This window comes from Tachysurus vachellii, chromosome 4, assembly GCF_030014155.1.
Source record: "Tachysurus vachellii isolate PV-2020 chromosome 4, HZAU_Pvac_v1, whole genome shotgun sequence".
NCBI classification, from domain to species: Eukaryota; Metazoa; Chordata; class Actinopteri; order Siluriformes; family Bagridae; genus Tachysurus; species Tachysurus vachellii.
Window position 1 is genome coordinate 9,787,992 of NC_083463.1, and position 21,652 is coordinate 9,809,643.

The window sequence follows — 21,652 nt, forward strand, 5'->3', positions numbered from 1 at the left end:
GTTTCAAAGATATTAGCATCTCTGATTCATAACAGCACCGAGCCTCTTCCTGTAATATCTTTAAAGCTTAATGCTGTTAATAAGTGTTTTCATGTCAGTTCACTTGGTGCTGAAAGTGTTTTGGTTTCTTGCCATAGTGATTTTATATGTGAGCAATCTTCTCATTGATCAAAGGCAATAATTAAGTTTCTGGTGTTAAACACAGTATAAAGAAGTTATAAAAAATTCATTCCATGCCTAGAGACAAGGGCTGTGAGGTCTATGTGGCAGAAATAACACACTTAGATAACTCTCTCTCTCTCTCTCTCTCTCTCTCTCTCTCTCTCTCTCTCTCTCTCTCTCTCTCTCTCTCTCTCTCTCTCTCTCTCTCTCTCTCTCTTTCTTTCTTTCTCTCTCTCTCTTGCTTTCCCTATCTCTCTCTCTCTCTCTCTCTCTCTCTCTCTCTCTCTCTCTCTCTCTCTCTCTCTCTCTCTCTCTCTCTGTCAATCACAGCGGTAGTAGCCAATCATAGGCATCGATGACTGTAATGTGTGTTATGCTGCCTTTTTTTAATTATTATTTATTTATTTATTTATTTATTTATTTATTTATTTATTTGTTATTTATTAGCTTAATTTGTCTCAGAAAAAGCTTGTATTTAACCATTGCACTTATTATTATTATTATTATTATTATTATTATTATTATTATTATTATTATTATTATTATTATTATTGTTTATTTATTTATTTATTTATTTATTTATTTATTTATTTATTTATTTATTAGCTTCATTTGTCTCAGAAAAAGCTTGTATTTAGCCTATCTAGTTTGTATATTTGTTGTATATTAGGAAGGAAGTAAAGGACTGCCCTTAGTTTTATCTTTAGGCTGTCAATATTTTTGCTGCATTCTTTTTTGGGAGTTAAAAGTGTTACTGGATAAACACATTCTTCTGAGAATGATTTTTGCTACAGGAAACAAGTTTTTTCAATTGCTCGAGTGACGCATTTGAAACACTGCGTGTAAGGTTTATTTTATATAATCGGAGCATGCTGGGCATTCTGGAGTTGATTATGAGCAAGGTTTACAGTCAGGAAGGCTTACAAAAAGAGTTTGGCATGTTTGGCTTTTCAGTGCTTAAATGCTACTGAGGTTATTTGGAGATTATATACAGGCTTTGGTGATTTTGGGAAGTGCAGATCTACGTCTTTAGATGTTTATTCATGTGGTGCCATCCACAAAGAGGAGCTTGTTGTTGTGAGTGAACTTAGTGAAGTCCCCGCTTAGGTTTGGGAAATGAACCTTTTGCCTTAAGGACTAAACTACTGTGAAGCATGTACAAACTCTCTACTCTTTCAGTTTATGAATCCTTACAGATTCATAAACCCTACAGCCAACTATTTTTGCTCTGTTAGCTGTTTGCCTACTTGTTTGGAAGCAAGTCACTCTGAATCAGAGCTGTCTGGTGACTGAATGACCGTATGTACATAAATGTAATTCCCCGCTGCTGTGTTGTTATGCAGCTGCGAGTCCCAAACACAGCATAACACACACACAAGTCACACAAGGACTCATCTGTGTCCAGAAGAGCCTTCATGAGTCCTTCCCCTGTTTCACAGTGCTGAGGCTTTACTCTGGCCTTCATGCACCAGATTACAGGCTGAAGTTAGCAGGACCTCATGAACTGTTAGCATGTGCATAAATGCTATGATTTAATTGTGTGTGTGTGTGTGTGTGTGTGTGTGGGTGGATATCCTCACACAAACATACAAACACCGGCTCAAACATATATCTGTGACAGTTGTGTGTCTTTGTGTGGTTGAGCTTCCTGGCTTTGAGATTAAAATTTTTGTAAATGAGGAAGTGGGTGTTTGTGTCTGTGTGTGTAGGGCAAAGCAGTGCAAAGCACCCCCTATCCCCCACCACATCTTCCTGTGTATCAATATCACAGCTGACAAGGGTGGGCTAAGCACTAGGCAACGCATGAGGGGTTGACGGCACAGAGCCAGGAGGCAGAGACAGAGAGTGAGTGAGAGGAAAGGGCTTACAGCCAGGAGGCAGTATCACTGAGCTACAGGCACTTCATCCAGCAGTAGACTTCACTCCCTCACTTTTGTATACTGTGTAGAAGTGTGTGTATGTGTGAAGGAGCGAGTGAGTGGAAGCCCCTCAATGCGTGCATGTGAGCCCAGGATGAAGGATCAGCTGAGCGCCCGAGTAGCCATGCAGGAACGTTTTGAGCGAGCGTCTGTTTCTGTGTGCCTTTACACAGACGATTCGTACCAGAAGCTGGCTGTGGAGACCATGGAGGAGCTGGACTGGTGCCTGGATCAGCTTGAGACCATCCAGACCTATAGGTCCGTCAGCGACATGGCCTCCAACAAGGTGAGCTGAGTGCACACACACACACACACACACACACACACACACACACAATCCAACTCTTACTACGATTCTGTAACTTTCAGAACACTTTAGTCGAGTTGAACTGTGATGAAATATTTCTGCTTTGCTTTTGTTCACACTCGCTCGGCTACACAAGTCTCTATGAATGGTGCTATTGAGAATCCCGTGGCAACAGACTGAAGTATATGAACCCTCTTAGGAGACAAAAACAGCTTAGACAACATCTGCTAGGTGCCAGGACTTATATCATGCCTGTGAGGCACACAGAAACAAATTCCTCTCATAGCACAGATGTGTTGAAATCAGCAGGATCATGATTTTGTGGTGTTTAGCATCAGAGCTGATCCCAGGTCAGATTATCCAGCAGTGTTGGAAAACCATATGCAAGAACACATACTCACAGACAGCCAAAATGAGTGTGTGTGTGTATGTGTGTGTGTTAAGCAGGTCTGCTTTCCTCATTAAGCTTGAGCAGGTTGTAGCATGTCTGACACTGCTGTTAAGGATTTCCAGACGATGAGCTGGAGTTAGACACAAGTGTTTGCGTGAGTGTCTGTAGTTATATGGACATTAAACAAAGTCTAAGCACCTGCCATGTCTAATGATCTCCTGATAGCACGCAATACAGCGTTCAGGATGTTCTACGTAAGCCTGCATGTGATACATTTACCTATTAATATGCTTGGTTGCTAGTGCGGTACTAAGTTTGCTGTTATTTTGCAATGTGCAGTTTATTGTTTAATTATTAATCAATTATAAATTAACACTGTACATAATTACAGGACTAAAGAGTGTAGTTCAACTGGAAGTCATTAGTGATCGTATCATTATTTGCATGTGAATCGCAGTGTGTATGAATGAATTCCACATGGTCCCTGTTTGTTCTGTCCAGGACGTGTGTGTGTGTGTGTGTGTGTGTGTGTGTGTGCACAGCAGATGTGTGATTCAGGTTTCCTGTCTCCTTCCTAAGCCATAGCCGGTTGCAGACTACAATAGGAGAGAGTGCTGTGTCAGGACAAGGCGTGCTCCCCTGTTTGTTTCTCCTTCTGCTGACGTCAAACTACAACAAGGGGACACTGATGAACACAATAGCGTTGATTACTATCACATAAATACCACACACTTACAGTAGGCATGTATACAGTATATATGTTTATGTGACATGACTATCATGAAACATCCCTATAAACTGAGTAACATCAAATGAACAGGAAATGTTATAGACAAATTAATCCTTCTGACTAGTATGACTGTAATGGGTGTAGAATATGATTTGGTGAGCTGGGATAGATCTGGATAGAACCACTTGGAGACTATCATGTCTTTGAACCGCTACTGTGTCAGTCAGCTTCGTGCTTCAGTCTTCATCCGTGAACATTTGAAGGCTTCGGCAATAAGGAATTAGTGTTAAGTCTATAGTGAACCCTGACCTATTAGCTCTTGGTTGCAAACTGTTGTAGTGTCAGAGAATGAGTCTTCAAGGATAAAATACAGTGCAGGGATAATATAAAAGGGTTTAATGAGGGAAAACAACCAAGGCTACAAACTAGGGACATGGAAACAGAAAACAAGAGACAAGGACAACAGGAAGGAGGAAATCATAGGAACGCAAGGGACAGGTGTGCAGTGGCAGGAATGGATTAAGGCTAGGGCAGGGCTAACACACGTGATACACAATACAAAAAAACAATGGCACATGGTACAAGACACACAAAAACTGCCAGAATGTCCCCCTAGTGTTCAAGCAGGGATAGTCCCAGCCATTCCTGACATGTACAGTAGAAAGGACATTATTTACATTATTTCCTGTTCAGTGTCACACAAATGAGGATGAGGTTCCCTTCTGAGTCTGGTTTCTCTCAAGGTTTCTTCCTCATATCATCTCAGGGAGTTTTTCCTTTGTCACCGTCACCGCAGGCTTGTTTATTAGGGATAAATGTTAGAGATAAATAGTAACTTAATTTTACACTTTATCATTTTTATTGTTTATACTTCTGTAAAGCTGCTTTGAGACAATATCAGTTGTTAAAAGCACTATACAAATAAATTGAATTAAATTTACATAATTTTCATCCTCATTAAGCCTTTCAGTGATATACAGTAGGTGTATTAGGGCGGTTTCAGCCTGGACAAGACTCTTCCCATCAGCTTAAGAACGTTTCATCAGAGAACAAAGTTGGTCCGAAGAACTTTGTATCAAAATAAATAAATAAATGTCCCACAACTGTTTGTCACCCTTAATTAAAAATATCGCATATCATTACATATTTAAGATATATTTGTTGTCCTAAACACAGAACGATTAGACAGGCGTGATAATTAGTATTTACAATTTGTACAGTTTAATAATTATTTGTAAAAGCACGTCATGTCTTTACTTACGAAAGGTTCACGGTGTACTTTACATATACTGTTGTGTACAGATATTTGGAGAGCAAACAAATTTGCAGCAGTTTGCCCACACCTTTAATGTTACTTCTTCATGTTTCTAGGTTTTGTACGAAAGATACAGAAAAATACGATTAGCTCAAAACAGAACAAGTAAACAGCAGAAAAAAAAAATTAAAAAATGTAACCGGAAATGCCTACACACACAAACACACACAAACACAAACACACACACATTTACATAGTTACACCAAATCTCATGTTGCATCCTGAGGAGGCAGTGTTTCCTGGCGACAGTGTAAAGGCCATGAGTTTTAGACTTAAGGAGATTTGATTGATGGTGAAAAATTCCCAGGAGAACAGAACAGCACAGGTCATACTGTAATGGTGCACGAATTATACGTCTTCTTACATACACAGATGTTGGGGATCAATAATGTGGAGGTCACTTACATATTCTGCCATGTTCTAAGAGAGTATTAAGACACCTGATTTGTTAGTCTAGTGTATACGAATGGAGCTTGCTATCTAAAGTGAATGTAGTTTAACTCCATGTCAGGAAAAGCCATGATCTCATCTGTATACTTGATCTTAATCCAGTGTAAAGAAGACTGTTTAAACTATAAACTATGTTGCAACTGAGTGCATGTGTGTGTGTATGTGTGTGAGAGAGCAGAAAAGGGAGGTCCCAGCACTGAGAGGGCGTGCATGTAGACAGTGACACACTATCATAGTGCAGTGAAGTGTAGTCAGAGGAACAGCTCAAAGTGAGTCAGTAACTCTGTACCGTGTGTGTCAGATGCCAAATCTCAGAGCCTCTCGACACTAACACACACGTGTCCACGCAGAAAGACTTCACACTCTGCCTCAAAATGGGAGCTTGTTGCTTCGAAAGAAAGGAACACAAAAAGTTTGGAAAAATTAATTGCTGGAAAAAGGTGAGCTGATGCTAAAAATCTGTCCTGTTTTTTAACGCTTGATGCACTAGTTTTAGTAACGTTTTTTTTTTTTACACAAGTCCTAAACGTGTTACTGCTGGAATATATTTTATTCTTCTGTTACATTTCTCTTAAAGTTTTCTCTTCGTTTGGTTCCCGATATGAGACGAATCTTAAGATCTTTTTAATAAGATTCTACATGCTTCTCAGTTATCTGTTGGAACTCTCAGACCTTTATTAATGCACACTTAAATCCAGTGTTTCAGCGTCTGCTGTCAGTTCGTGTTATGGTTCAACTCACAGAATCACTTGACTTTGAATTCGAGTTAAAATGTCTAAATAATACACCCGAGTTACAGTATTGTTCATACAGTAAAAAAAAAAAAAAAAAACAACAACAGGCAAACTAATGCAAGGATTTTTACTTTTTTCTAGCTCTTGAGTTCCTAGTGATTTTTTTTTTCTTTCCAACATGCTTAGTACAAGTCCAGACTCACAAATTTGGCTCTAATTCATTGTGAATGAAGGTTTTTTCCTGGTAAATGATTCACAAAAGCATTAAAGCACAATAACGATTTTAAAGTGATTGAGCGATAATTTGACTGAAGCTTTGTCTTTCAGTTATGATCTAAAGTTGGCTCTGCTTTGGGAAACTCTTGCTTTCTCAATTGATGCTTTTGCAATCTGTTGAGTATGGACCCCATATTAGGTTCTTTATACATGTCAGATTATGATTATTATTATTATTATTATTTTTATTTATTTATTTATTTATTTATTTTGGACTTTGGTTATTTTTTTAGCAACAACTTCAAAAATTTTTTTAAATGGGACAAAATTATGTAATATTTTATTCTAAGAGATTACTGAGATTAGTTCTAATGCATAACAATTTTCCAACCTGTTTTATTACAAGCCACCTATGAATAAAACATAACTAAAATGACTATAAATAGGTTTAATAATTCTCCATCAGTTTGTTTTTTTTTTTGTTTTTTTTTTGGAATCTTATTATTTAATTTATAATATTCTGCATTATTCATGTGCTTAGATGTTACTTTTTTGCAGGGTAAGTTTTTGCATATTTGTATTCAGACTCACGGCTTTGCACTTTCACGCAAAGACTCAGCATCACTCGAGTCATTTAGAGGAAGCGAAACACTAAAATGAAAAATTAAATAGGTCACAGCTTCTGGTTTCTGAGAGTGCTGCATCATTCACACTCATCTGTTTCTTAAGAAAGCTGTTATGCCATAACCAATAAGTTGCTCGTGAAGTGGTTTGTCATCTTGAAATGCGTCATCAGGTTTTGCCACTGCTGCTGTCGTCTTGATGAGTACAGATGAACATAATGGACTTACCGCTATTGCAGTGCCTAGTTCCTAGAATGACACAACAATGAGTAATGAGCACTTGAAAGTTCACAGTGGGGCATTCCAGCACCTTAATATAAGCTTTAATAAGTAAGTTTTAATGCACATTTGAGTTGTGTTGATCAGGGAGTAGATTTACACAAAACGTTCTAGTAGGTATTGTAGGATTTGTATCTACAGATATGTTACAGATCACTTGCATACAATACAGAGCAGTTTAGTCTGTAATTTAGAGAAAGCATAAGTTTATACCGCCCACTAGTGGACACTGTAGGTCACTGAGCTGGAATTTAAAATGAATGCAGATCTTCTCACAGTATTATACAAGTGAGAGATAAAATCCTTAACATCAGTATGACAAATCATTTACTGGCTTTAAACCGTTTACCATTCTTTTTTGATTAAAGATTTTTTTAATTATAGATTATGGATTAGGAATATACAGAAAGTGTTAGGTAATAAACAAAGGTTGTTGTTTTTTTTCTTAATTTATTTTATCTATCTAATTTATTAGAACATCAGTTTGTATTCCTGCGACTCTGAGAGATCAGAGGCCCACTTTCATGGATGCCCTTGTTTTTGTTTTGGTAATAAAAGGAAAAAAAAAAAGATGGCACTTGATGTTGTGGGTCCAGAATAGCACAGACACGTAGGCAGGTTTCCCCACTGCAGCATATTTCTGCAGAGAGACTTTCTGCTATTGTTTTTCTGTCTCGTCTCTATCCTCAACTCCCTCCTGCACCGTTTTCTCTCGCACACGACACTTCTCCACTCGAACATTTTCTGTGCATGTTTTTCACACAGATCTGAGATTATCTGCCACGACATGTCATTACTATTACTGTCATTACCAGTTTACGTTCAAGGTGCTTTATACAGTATGTCAGCAAAAGAAATATCTCAAAATACAACTGTAGGAAAATACAACTTTTTGTATTATTTTATATTATTATTCTTAGTCATCAGTTCAAATCAATAGGGTTTTCCCAGTGTCTGGACTCTGCTTCCTGGCTGCTGCAAGGACAGCCCATTGATTTTGGCTGTTTGCCTCTTAGCAGTGAGATGAAAGTGTGTGTGTGTGTGTGTGTGTGTGTGTGTGCGCGCACTGGCAGCATTGGCATATGGTGCCGAGTTGCAGTGATGTCCCAGTGTGCCCTGACAGGGGTAAGAGAAAGGCATAGAGAGGGAGAGAGGTGCCTTGCTATAAAAAAAAAAAAAAAGAAAAAAGAAAAAAGATGCTTCTGCAGCAGTCAAAGCCACGTGATGCTGTTGCCATGGCGTTGGGGTGTAGTTGGTGGCAGCATGGAGAGAAAGCAAGAGAGAAAGTGAGAGAGAACGAGACAGCTGATGTCATGAAAAAGCAGACAAGCGAAGACAATTATCCTTAACTCTCCTCTCTTCTGTTGTTTTCTTCACTCTTGCTTTCTCTTTGCTTGCAACTGTGCTTGTGCCAAAATAGCATATGAGAGAGGGAGAGAGAGAATGGAAGCCAGTCTGGTCTGGCCAGGCAATAAAAATCATTATGAATGTTCTAGCAAATTCCCTGGGTTCAAAAAGGCTTTAAAAATTTATCTGAAAAAGTAATACCCTCAAAAAAGATGGATGCAGTAGAGAGAGGACACCCTTATCTCTCCATCTTTGTGTTTTTCCTTCCTTTCCCCTACATAACAAAGCGGGGTCTCCCCCTCCTCTACCATCTTTCTGTCAAATCATATCTGGGCTTGCATTCATGTTGCTGGGGCTGACAGACTACAGAGAGGGGGAATGCACTGCAAAAAGGGAGGGAGTAAAATGAGCTAACTCAGACACAGAGAGAGAGAGAGAGAAAGAGAGAGAGAGAGACAGAGAGAGAGGTGCAGCAGCATCAGTGGAGCAGCACTAATCCAAAAGAGGAAGCCCCCCTCCAGCTAGATGAGCATCCCTGTGTTCTTCCTCATTCCTCCATCTCTCTCTCCCTCCCTTTCTCTCTCTCTTCCTCCCTCCCTCCCTGTGCTCCCTTGCTTCATCTCCTCCATAATTCATTGGTGCTAGCAGACCCTCCTATTCAGCTTCAGCTCCAGCTCAGATTGTCGTGGACCACCTTGCTAGACTCTCCTGCCCAGGACATGGAGACCGCGCACCAGAGTGCGTCGGCCAAGAGCCGGGACGTCGGCTTCAATCCCCTGTTCGCTCACTGATCCAGACCGAGCAAAGGAGGAGAGGAGAGAAGAAGGGATATTTTTTGTACTCCCTATCGTCTGCCTCTCTCTCTAGCTCTGTCCTTTATTAGGGATAAGATTGTGCTATTGTGGATTTTTGTCTTTTTTTGGATATAAAGCAGGATCCAAAATGCCCGAAGCGAACTACCTTCTCTCAGTGTCCTGGGGTTACATTAAGGTGTGTATGAGAGTGATAGGAAATGGATGCTGCATGTTTCAGTTATCGCTGTGATTATCGGTTGAGTAATCGGTTCGGTTGCTCGCACTATGTGTGTGTTCTGCAGTGTTGGTGGTCTGGGGGACTCTGAGAAATGACTACCCCTGATGTGTCTGGGGTGCCTCTGCTGGAATGCGCAGCCTTGGGTTTCCTTTTTGCTTACTTGGTTGAAATGGATATAATTTCACACAGATGTGATAAAAACTTATCAAAACATTGTGTGATGGATTTTCTAGTAGTGGCGTACGCTCAGATTTAGACGCTTGCACAGTTTTTTGGTGTGACGCAGGATATGGCTGCCATGTTGACTTATTTAATTATATATTCATTTGTTTATTTATTTCTTGAAGACGTTGCGTGTTTGTCGGGCCACATCTTCATACGCAGATTAAACCTCAGTTTCTTTTTTTTGCTAGCTTTCATTTTATGAACCTGTTTATGAGCTATTTCATCCAAATGATCAACTTTCAATTTGATGGTTTCTATATGTTCATATGCATGTATATATCATTTATTAGTCATATTCATTAAAATGGTCACATAATATCTCACTAATAATATCACCGGAATTTTCTAAATGGAGGTGTGCAAATAAATTGAAATTACGTTACCAGAATTCAGCTATTATTATTGCCTCAATTTTTTTCCATTGTTCATTTTAATGGATATAAACATATATATATATATGATTTTTTTTTTTTTTTGCTTTGTTTGTTTCCAGTTCAAGAGAATGCTGAACAGGGAGCTGACGCACCTTTCTGAGATGAGCAGATCTGGCAACCAGGTGTCAGAGTTCATCTCCAACACCTTTCTAGGTAACCAGCAAACAACACACACACACTCAAACATGCACAAAAACCTCACCCACACACATAAACATATATGCATAAATTGTCACAGACATCCAAGGAACGAATCGTTGGGTATATTTTTGGTTGACATCAAATTGTCTGGATGAACAAAGAAGATCATCAACAAAAAATCAGTCTGTAAGAAAACAGACCTGCTCTCAAAAATAGATGATGTAAACCTTTTTAGTGCTCTGAGTGAGTGGTGCTTTGAAATATTAATTGTGAGAAAAGCTTTCCTTTAGCTCTGAAGCATGCTCCATCATGAGCTTGGTATTTCAAAGTGAGAGCGAGCGTGATATCCAATGCAGCAGTCAGCAGAAGAAGAAGGAGTGTGTACGTGTGTGGAGGCCGTATGGAGAAAAATGGAGAAAAGGAGATACAGGTGGACTGGTTGGGAGGGGGATCCTGCTGTACTCCTGGTGGAAGCCCTGTTAAGGAAGATACAGGCAGTAAATCTATGACTCATCTAGTTCTGTATATCAGATACCATGAATCCTTCACCACGCACACATCCCCACACATCCGCTCTTATGCAGTTTCTGGTTATTCTGAGCATCTATTCATCATCTGAAACTGCATATTCTGTGTCTAATCGACTCATGACCCGTTGTTATTTAGTCCTCTTCCTTGCGTATGTATTTTCGTTTTCGAATAAATGAGGATTAGGACTGTCAGGCCATTAGGATTACCAAGGCTATTAGCAATGAAGCGTCTATCACGTGTAGCTGTTCTCCTCACGCCTCTCTGGTCCGTTCCACTTCATCTGTCAACATGGAAAAGAGCAAAGCGTAACACGGCTAATAGGATTAAAAACGTGACCAAAAACGAAAGCCTCCTTTTACTCTCTCACTCCATCGGTCTTGTTTATACATCTGGAAGTCAGAGGAAGCATTTAGAAATTTTAATAACAGTTAGAAGAATCTTAGAGAGCTGAGGAGCGAGGAGAGAGAAGTAAAGACTCGATGTCGTGTAGAACATCTCTGCTCAAGACTACAAGTCAGACCGACAAGTAATACAAGACGAATACAGCTTCACTTAATCCTTAATCAAAAACCGAGGATTTCCACTTCAGTTGCGTAACAATTCACAAGGAACCAGTTTGTCTCAGTACGTCTTCACTTCCGATGCTCATGAATAAATAACACACGGTGATTAATATTCCTCCTTTCCACATTTGAGAATTTCAGAAAAGGTGAAAGATCGAGGATGGATAATAGCTTTGGTCTTTTGTTTTGCAGAACAGTTTAAACTGTTGGTTTGTAAGCTTCGGCCCACCTAAAATAAAAAGCCAACATGTTCATACATTAGAAAAGCTCTCCACAGGAATTGATTATGAATGAAACTCTTCATTGGCACCCTGATGTGCTGTCTTTTTAGTTCACTGTCAATGGAAGGCTCCTAAGGCCTGACCTTTAGAGAGATATGGTATTAATGCAGGAAAGCCCTGCAGTTGCTTGATGATAGATCTGTAAGTTTGAGACACAAGGCATGGTGCAGTCTCTTCTCAATAAAGGAGAAAGCTCAGTTAAAGAGTACAGGTCTCTGATTTACTGTGTCGGCCATGCGCACACACACACACACACACACACACACACACACACACACACACACACACACACACACACACACACACACACATAGACGAGCAGGTGTGAGGCATTCAGCTGTCGAGTGCACCTGGCTTGCTCTCAGGCTAAAGACATCTGCTGACGTCATTCAGAAAAAAAACAGTTCACCTTCACTGCTTTTCAAACAATGCCTGTATTCTCTGCATGAAAAAAAGGATGATACTAAGTACTCTGGAATTCTGTTCATCCAAATTTCTCTCTTCTATAGTTCCGTTTTTAATTAAAGAACAAAAAGACACATTGCATTTTTGTATAAAAACCTCGGCTATTAAAACCAAGTGAACAAGATCTGACCATGTTCTGACATTGCTGTGATTCCTATCTGCAGACAAACAGAATGATGTGGAGATTCCACCGCCCACACCGAAGGCGCGGGAGAAGAAGAAGAAGCAGCAGCTGATGACTCAGATCAGCGGGGTGAAGAAGGTGTCCCACGGGCCCAGCCTCAACAGCGGCATCACCCGCTTTGGTGTCAAAACGGACAAGGAAGAGCTGCTGTCTAAGGTAACGCAATCAATCGATCGGTCAAATGAGTGTAGAGAGTTTTTGAGTTCGAGTTTTCTTACCAGACTCTGTTGGCTTTTTCTGTCTGCAGGAATTAGAAGATCTCAACAAGTGGGGCCTGAATATCTTCACCGTGTCTGAATATTCCAACAATCGTCCTCTCACGTGCATCATGTATGCCATCTTCCAGGTCTGTCCTCTCTCCTTTTAGAACATCTTCTCTTTTGATAAGTAACATACACTTGACAGTCCACCCTCTGACTCCCGATGTGTCCTCAACAGGAACGAGACTTGCTCAAGACGTTTAAGATCCCGACAGACATGTTTGTGACGTATATGATGACGCTGGAGGATCACTACCACTTGGATGTAGCCTACCACAACAGTCTTCATGCTGCTGACGTGGCCCAGTCCACACATATACTCCTCTCCACACCTGCACTAGATGTAAGGACTGATGATACTCTTAGTGTAAAGTCAAGATCATATAGAAAGTGCTGGATTTGGTTTGATTCCTATGAATGACATTTAAATGTGAGTTTCCTGTTTCATTTTTGTCTCCAGGCTGTCTTTACTGATCTGGAGATCCTGGCTGCAATTTTTGCAGCAGCCATCCATGATGTAGATCATCCAGGTGTTTCCAACCAGTTCCTCATCAACACAAGTAAGTGAACATGACTAAGCTGTGTATAAGTATCCAAAGCCATCATGAAAGTCTGAAAACGATGACTTAATATCTCACTTTATTTTTCCATCAGACTCTGAGCTGGCTCTCATGTATAATGATGAGTCGGTGCTGGAGAACCACCACTTAGCTGTAGGCTTCAAACTCCTTCAGGAGGAGAACTGTGACATCTTCCAGAACCTCACAAAGAAACAGAGGCAATCGCTCAGGAAGATGGTCATTGACATGGTGAGCTGCTATTATCTGAATCTCATGCATAGTATAATGCTTTCATGCTCATTCACGTGTCTAAACTTGTTTATTTTTGCCCTGTCTTTATCCTCAGGTACTTGCCACAGATATGTCTAAACATATGAGCTTACTAGCTGATCTGAAGACAATGGTGGAGACAAAGAAGGTTACCAGTTCAGGGGTCCTGCTTCTGGACAACTACACTGACAGGATACAGGTAGGAACCTTCAACTGTAGTGCGGTGGCACCAATTTTTAAAAAAATGTGCCTGGTGAAAAAGCCCATTCACTGGAACAGACGTGAAAGATTGTTTACGGTAATTGTTAATTTAGAATCTCCTCTGAATCTGTCTTCACTTCACTCTGACTTTATGTAGATCAACACTATGAATTTTATGATACAATACGAGTACAGGGCTGGATCATGTCGATTTATTTTTAAACCCCTCACAACAAACATCTAGATAGATAACTACAGTTAGCTGTTCGGTGAAGCAGCACTTTACCTCATGAAACACGTCACAGTAGGACTGCCCTAGCCAAGAACTTCTCAATGAAACATGCCGTTAGACTGCTGCTTGAGTCTTAACACGTCCACCACTCTCCAATATTAACTGAGCTAATTAATGTTCAGCGTGCAGCAACTGCATGGTTGGATCGTTAGAAAAGACGTCCAGTATCTGTTTCACACTCTACCTTTATAGTTTTTTCAAGTCTTTGATGTTGTATTTACATTTGTTAAGAGAAATGAGTGAAAGAAAAGATTGAAAAGGATTGGTTTAAAATCATAGCTTAATGAATTCTATTCTGATTCTATTTCAATTTAGGTTCTTCGAAATATGGTGCACTGTGCTGACCTGAGCAACCCCACCAAGTCTCTGGAGTTGTATCGCCAGTGGACAGACCGCATCATGGAGGAGTTCTTCCACCAGGGTGACCGTGAGAGAGAACGTGGCATGGAGATCAGCCCCATGTGTGACAAACACACTGCTTCTGTGGAAAAATCACAGGTCTGTATTAACAGCTACTAATATGAGCCCGTGCATCAGAGTCCTTTAACCCGAGTTTGGATGTCTTGGAGGTATTTATTGCAACTTATCGTATCTATTCCTTATCTAGGTTGGTTTTATCGACTATATTGTCCATCCGCTGTGGGAGACGTGGGCTGACCTGGTCCACCCTGATGCGCAGGACATCCTTGACACACTGGAGGACAATCGGAACTGGTACCAGAGCATGATTCCTCAGAGTCCCTCTCCACCCTTCTACCAGCCCGAAAAAGAGGGGCACGGTGGAGGACCTGTGGCTGACAAGTTCCAGTTTGAGCTCACGCTGGAGGAGGAGGACTCAGAAGGCACAGAAAAAGATGAACAGAGTCAGGGAGATGAGGAGGAAGAGGAGGAGGAAGAAGCAGAGGAGGAAGATCGAGAGGTGGAGATGGAGCCAGCGACCACACACATCCAGATCGTAACTGAAGATGCCTCACCAGTGGATACATAGAACCTTTTAGCCCTTTTTAATGGCTAGTAACCATTTCTTTCCCTCGCAATCTGGCAGTTGATGCTTTTTAACAAAGCCCAGAGAGAGAGCGGTTTTTTGGCTCTCTTGGGAGGAGCATGACTGGCCCTCCTTGCACTTAGGTTTGGAGCCAGTTAGGTTGGAGCTCTCAGGAAATAAATGCTGCAGACATTTTTTTTGGAGCTGAATGACTGACGGTTGACTCTGAGATACAGAAGAATTGGGGCCAATCATAGACTTGTGTTTGTCTAGTGGACGAACATTTGCGGAGTTGACACTACTGAGAGATTTTTTTGTACCAAGTAACATTTTTTCTAAAGCTATCGGGATAAGTCGGGGTAGCATACGAACTACTGATGAACAAGTATTTGTAAAGAAAGAAACTGTTTACTTTTCTGTACCATTTGTCTAAAGACTTTGTGTGCCTTTTTTACTATTGTCTTTTTAATGGTCTTTTTTATTTATTGAACTCACTTTAGTATAACTGTACATGGAAATGTTTTTTTTTTTTTTCTAAAAGCAAACCAGACAGCTTACACGCAGAGTCCTTTTCTATAAACCGAAGAGAAAACTCAGTGTCTTCCTTTATATTTGGCAATAGAACGAAATAATCCAAATGTCTGAAATGTATATTCCAGTCAAAGATGCACTTTGTCAGTTTTTTTATACTCGTCCACTTCTTTTGGTCTTGTTTAGTTGTAAATTTGCTACGAGCTCATTTTGTATGTACACACAATTCACAATAAGCATTTAAAGCATAATGACAATTTGAAACTTGGCAAATCAAAATCGAATGCACTTACACAAAGATTACAGAGCTTCTAAATATACCGATTGGATATAAGCAAACTGAACGAAGCTGTATTTATATTCGAACCCCTAACGCCTCCCATTTCCCAAAGTTCACTTCTTCTAGAAAACAAGGTCAAAATATTTCCTTCAGCTTCCATTCATTAATGTCAGATCTCACAGTAAGCATTTCTCACAGAATTTCACACAATATAATGCTGTCATGGTTTAATTTGTGAATCTCACTTGAAAAACCAACCATTATTTAAAAAAAGACAAAAAAAAACTAGCGTTAAACATTTAAACCCAAATAGAGTTTAAAGCATAAAGCTACTTTACACCTGCGTTAGACCATTCGATTAGCCCACATTATACATGTTCCTGTCCTTTTTATTACCAGTACATATATTTTATGGCCAAAGTAGCGTGTATGTGAGTGTGTGTGAGTGTGTGTATGTATGAGAGCGCACTTCTTACACTTCTATCATCTTCCCATGCTATTTTTACACACCTCCTCTGTTTGGTTTGTTTATCTTAGCTGAAGTCGGTCCTTTGCTGTTTATAACAGTGTATTTATTACCTTTGTAAATACGGAATGATGTTTCTTTGTAAATTTATTTTTAATTTATATGCACTTGCATTACCGAAATTTGGTGGTGTTTTTTGTGTAGTGGGCTCTTGAATTGAGTCTGTTATATTTTGTAATATTGTTTTTTTTTTTGTTTGTTTGTTTGATTGTTTGTTTTAAATATTGCTGAATAAATATATATATATATATATATATATATATTATACTATATATGCTATATAAATATATCACATAATATACAACTGCCCAGAAAAGTAGCTTAAAGACACACAACCCATTGGTTACGGGGAGCGCCTGTAGATAAGACACACGAACATACTGTAGACATCCGTCAGGCATTAGAAGCTTTGTGTATCACTGTTTGGTGCAACATTGAAAATTTGATACCACGAGATCACAGATAAAATGGCACTCGGCTCGAAACCTCTGCAGATTTTTGAATGCAGATTGCTAAGAAAGGCTCAGAAATATTTATACAATGCTGGACTCTTACACCACACATATTGGTCACAAATATCACAATCTCTGAACACCAATGTGAAACTGATTAATTACAAAAAAATGTGATCTTCTGTAATTATTTGTGCTAATGTGAACTATTTTTCTGACCTTGTTAGCAGTTTTGAAATTCAATTTGTCACTATAACTTTGTTAATCTATGTTTAAGATCTTTTGGTCCAATTTGTGTCCAAAAGGATTAGTCAGAGTTAGTAATATCTGCATGAGGGATGGGTTTTTCGTCTAGTAATCCCACATTGTTGCAGGTGAATATTTAATGTTTCACACAATGTATGGTATAATATTGTATATTGTGTTCAATAAAATCTAAAACTACTTTTCTATGAAGTGATTAAAAATGACGCATGAATATATTTTCCTTGTTTTGGTGTCTTTTGTTCTGTGGTACTGGTTTGAATCTCTCCGTATGCTGTGTTTATGCTGGATTATATGACTGAAAACAGTACTGCTGAATTGGTCTGATTAATATGTCTGATTAATATGATTAATCACAGTCTGATTAGTCATGAAGATCCTATAACAACATGTACTTGGTTCTGATCTTCGCTAGCTCTAAAGCAAATCACAGGTTTATTATTAATGCACTCGTTACTACTTTTATAGTAACAGCTAATGTACATTTACTTCTATAGGACACACTACATAATCTAAGCCTAATAACAAACCGATTTTTTTTTATGTCAGTATTTAACAAAGAAACCTGTTTAAACTTTGATATAATAAAGCTTTCTATAAGGAGATCATTTGCTCATTTATCACGTACTGTATGGAAGGAGTCTTTAGTGCCAGTGCTTTGTTGCAGTCTGAGATAAAGCTGTAACTTTATGTTGCGATACAGGAAAGTTTTAAGAGCAAAGTACGTTGTGTTTTCACTGTGGTTCGTCAGTAACAATATATACACAGTTAAAATGTCTGATGTGTCATTTTAATGGTTCGTAACATGTAGTGGTATAAGAGGAGTAAAACTCCTGAACATGCTGTTATTGTTAAATTAATTTGGAATTTTACAAATAATCCTTAATAATTGTGAGCAGGAGTTAAAACTTATATTATTATATCCCTGGCATGTTGCAGCTTGTGTGGAGCTGAATCCTGTATGACAGGGTCACATTGTGTGACGTCCTCAGGCTCACACTCGCTGCTCTGTTTCCCAGGATGAACTCTCCATGGAGTGTGCAAAGGCAGATCACTGACTGAACTTCACAGATCTTTCTACGGACGCTACAGTACAACCTAATTGTGACCTTGTGCATTACTGGATAATTCTCTAAATGAATACTGATCAGTCAAGAATAAAATATATAGGAATGAATAGAAGAAAAAAAAAATGATTTCTCTCTCGAATGTAAATTCAGAGAGAGAAATCAGTTTGTTTTTTTTTTCTCTCGAATGTAAATTCACCCCTCCTCGAACCGCCACCTTATTGTGGTGGAGGGGTTTGCGTGCCTGAATGATCCTAGGAGCTATGTTGTCTGGGGCTTTCTGCCCCTGGTAGGGTCTCCCAAGGCAAACAGGTCCTGGTGACGGGCCAGACCAAGAGCGGTTCAAATACCCCTTATGAGTAATTTAATAACAAGGTCCGTGACGTCGCCCGGTATGGCGCAACCGGGGCCCCACTCTGGAGCCAGGCCCGGGGTTGGGGCTCGCATGCGAGCGCCTGGTGGCCGGGTCTTACCCAATGGGGCCCGGCTGGGCTCAGCCCGAAGGAGCGACATGGGGCCGATCTCCTGTGGGCCCACCACCTGCAGGAGGGACCGTAAGGGGCTGGTGCAATGTGGATTGGGTGGCAGTCGAAGGCGGAGGCCTCGGCGACCCAATCCCCGGACACGGAATCTGGCTCTAGGGACATGGAATGTCACCTCGCTGGGGGGAAAGGAGCCTGAGCTGGTGCGGGAGGTTGAGAGATACCGACTAGAGATAGTTGGGCTTGCCTCCACGCACGGCTTGGGCTCTGGAACCCAACTCCTTGAGAGAGGCTGGACTCTCTACTACTCTGGAGTTGCCCGCGGTGAGAGGCGGCGGGCTGGTGTGGGCTTGCTCATAGCCCCCCAGCTCAGCAACCATGTGTTGGAGTTCACCCCGGTGAATGAGAGGGTCGTTTCCCTGCGCCTGCGGGTCGGGGATAGGTCTCTCGCTGTTATTTGTGCTTACGGGCCAAATGGCAGTGTAGAGTACCCGACCTTCTTGTCGTCTCTGGAAGGGGTGCTGGAAAGTGCTCCAACCGGGGACTCCATCGTTCTACTGGGGGACTTCAACGCTCATGTGGGCAGCGACAGTGACACCTGGAGGGGCGTGATTGGGAGGAACGGCCCCCCCGACCTGAACCCGAGTGGTGTTCTGTTATTGGACTTCTGTGCTAGTCACAGTTTGTCCATAACAAACACCATGTTCAAGCATAAGGATGTCCATCAGTACACATGGCACCAGGACACCCTAGGTCGGAGGTCGATGATCGACTTTGTGGTTGTTTCATCTGACCTCCGGCCGTATGTCTTGGACACTCGGGTGAAGAGAGGGGCGAAGCTGTCAACTGATCACCACCTGGTGGTGAGTTGGATCCGATGGCGGGGGAGGAAGTTGGACAGACTTGGCAGACCCAAACGTACTGTGAGGGTCTGCTGGGAACGTTTGACAGAGTCTCCAGTCAGAGAGAACTTCAACTCCCACCTCCGGCAGAGCTTCAACCAGATCCCGAGGGATGTTGGAGACATTGAGTCCGAGTGGACCATGTTCTCCACTTCCATTGTCGACGCAGCCACTCGGAGCTGTGGCCGTAAGGTCTCCGGTGCCTGTCGTGGCGGCAATCCCCGAACCCGGTGGTGGACCCCGGAAGTAAGGGATGCCGTCAAGCTGAAGAAGGAGTCCTATCGAGCCTGGTTGGCTCGGGGGACTCCGGAGGCAGCTGATAGGTACCGGAGGGCCAAGCGAGCTTCAGCCCGGGTGGTTGCGGAGGCAAAAACTCGGGTCTGGGAGGAGTTCGGTGAGGCCATGGAGAAGGACTATCGGTTGGCCTCGAAGAGATTCTGGCAAACCGTCCGGCGCCTCAGGAGGGGGAAGCAGTGCCCTGCTCACACTGTTTACAGTGGGAGTGGGAATCTGCTGACTTCGACTGGGGACATCCTCGGACGGTGGAAGGAGTACTTCGAGGTTCTCCTCAACCCCACCGACATGTCTTCCATTGAGGAAGCAGAGGCCGAGGGCTCAGTTGTGGACTCGTCGATCCCCCAAGCTCAGGTCACTCCTCAGTGGCAAGGCACCGGGGGTGGATGAGATCCGCCCTGAGTACCTCAAGTCTCTGGATGTTGTGGGGCTGTCTTGGTTGACACGCCTCTGCAACGTCTCATGGAGGCTGGGGACAGTGCCTCTGGACTGGCAGACTGAGGTGGTGGTCCCTCTGTTTAAGAAGGGGGACCGGAGGGTGTGTTCCAACTACAGGGGGATCACACTCCTCAGCCTCCCCGGAAAAGTCTATGCCAGGGTACTGGAGAGGAGAATTCGGCCGATAGTCGAACCTCGGATTCAGGAGGAACAATGCGGGTTTCGTCCCGGTCATGGAACACTGGACCATCTCTATACCCTCGCCAGGTTGCTGGAGGGTTCATGGGAGTTTGCCCAACCAGTCCACATGTGCTTTGTGGATCTGGAGAAGGCATTCCCTCGTGGTGACCTGTGGGGGGTGCTCTGGGAGTATGGGGTCCGGGGCCCTCTGCTAAGGGCTGTCCGGTCCCTATATGACCGGAGCAGGAGTTTGGTTCGCTTTGCCGGCAGTAAGTCAGACTTGTTCCCGGTGCATGTTGGACTCCGGCAGGGCTGCCCTTTGTCACCGGTCCTGTTCATTATCTATATGGACAGGATTTCTAGGCGCAGTCGGGGGCCGGAGGGAGTCCGCTTTGGGGACCACAGGATTTCGTCTATGCTTTTTGCAGATGATGTTGTCCTGTTGGCTTCCTCAAATCAGGACCTTCAGCGTGCACTGGGACGGTTTGCAGCCGAGTGTGAAGCGGCGGGGATGAGAATCAGCACCTCCAAGTCCGAGGCCATGGTTCTCAACCGGAAAAGGGTGGCTTGCCCCCTTCAGGTTGGTGGAGAGCTCCTGCCTCAAGTGGACGAGTTTAAGTATCTTGGGGTCTTGTTCACGAGTGAGGGAAGGATGGAGCAGGAGATCGACAGGCGGATCGGTGCATCTTCTGCAGTGATGCGGTCGATATACCGGTCTGTTGTGGTGAAGAAAGAGCTGAGCCGCAAGGCGAAGCTCTCTATTTACCAGTCGATCTACGTTCCTACCCTCACCTATGGTCATGAGCTTTGGGTCATGACCAAAAGGACAAGATCCCGGATACAGGCGGCCGAAATGAGTTTCCTCCGCAGGGTGGCTGGGCGCTCCCTTAGAGACAGGGTGAGGAGCTCGGTCACCCGGGAGGAGCTCAGAGTAGAGCCGCTGCTCCTCCACATCGAGAGGAGTCAGCTAAGGTGGCTCGGGCATCTGTTCCGGATGCCTCCTGGACGCCTCCCTGGGGAGGTGTTCCGGGCATGTCCAACCGGGAGGAGGCCCCAGGGAAGGCCTAGGACACTCTGGAGGGACTATGTCTCTCGGCTGGCCTGGGAACGCCTCGGTATTCCCCCGGAAGAGCTGGAGGAAGTGTCTGGGGAGAGGGAAGTCTGGGCGTCCCTGCTTAGACTGCTGCCCCCGCCACCCGGCCCCGGATAAGCGGTAGAAAATGGATGGATGGATGGATGGATGTAAATTCATCAAGTCAGGAGATGATACAGAATGAATCACGCAGTAGATACAGGAAATTTCTGTTTCTGTTCAGCTTGCTTCATACACACATCCAGA

At 42.3% G+C, this 21,652-nt stretch overlaps 1 protein-coding gene across 4 annotated transcripts in view; it reads left to right on the top strand.

Moving 5' to 3' along the window:
- The window catches only part of pde4ba (phosphodiesterase 4B, cAMP-specific a), a 148,544-nt gene extending 131,376 nt beyond the window's left edge, over window positions 1-17,168 (top strand). For 3 of the 4 annotated variants that reach the window (XM_060867612.1, XM_060867613.1, XM_060867614.1), the window contains 10 exons: window positions 2,255-2,367; window positions 10,224-10,317; window positions 12,310-12,485; window positions 12,577-12,675; window positions 12,768-12,932; window positions 13,050-13,149; window positions 13,244-13,398; window positions 13,496-13,618; window positions 14,228-14,410; window positions 14,520-17,168. In XM_060867612.1, the coding sequence (XP_060723595.1) occupies window positions 2,255-2,367; window positions 10,224-10,317; window positions 12,310-12,485; window positions 12,577-12,675; window positions 12,768-12,932; window positions 13,050-13,149; window positions 13,244-13,398; window positions 13,496-13,618; window positions 14,228-14,410; window positions 14,520-14,900 (1,589 nt within the window). In that variant the 3' untranslated portion in view covers window positions 14,901-17,168. Of the gene's footprint in view, window positions 1-2,254; window positions 2,368-5,525; window positions 5,715-10,223; window positions 10,318-12,309; window positions 12,486-12,576; window positions 12,676-12,767; window positions 12,933-13,049; window positions 13,150-13,243; window positions 13,399-13,495; window positions 13,619-14,227; window positions 14,411-14,519 lie in introns of those variants that run through there. The other variant, XM_060867615.1, reaches the window with a different exon arrangement.
- Window positions 17,169-21,652: the final 4,484 nt, after the last annotated feature.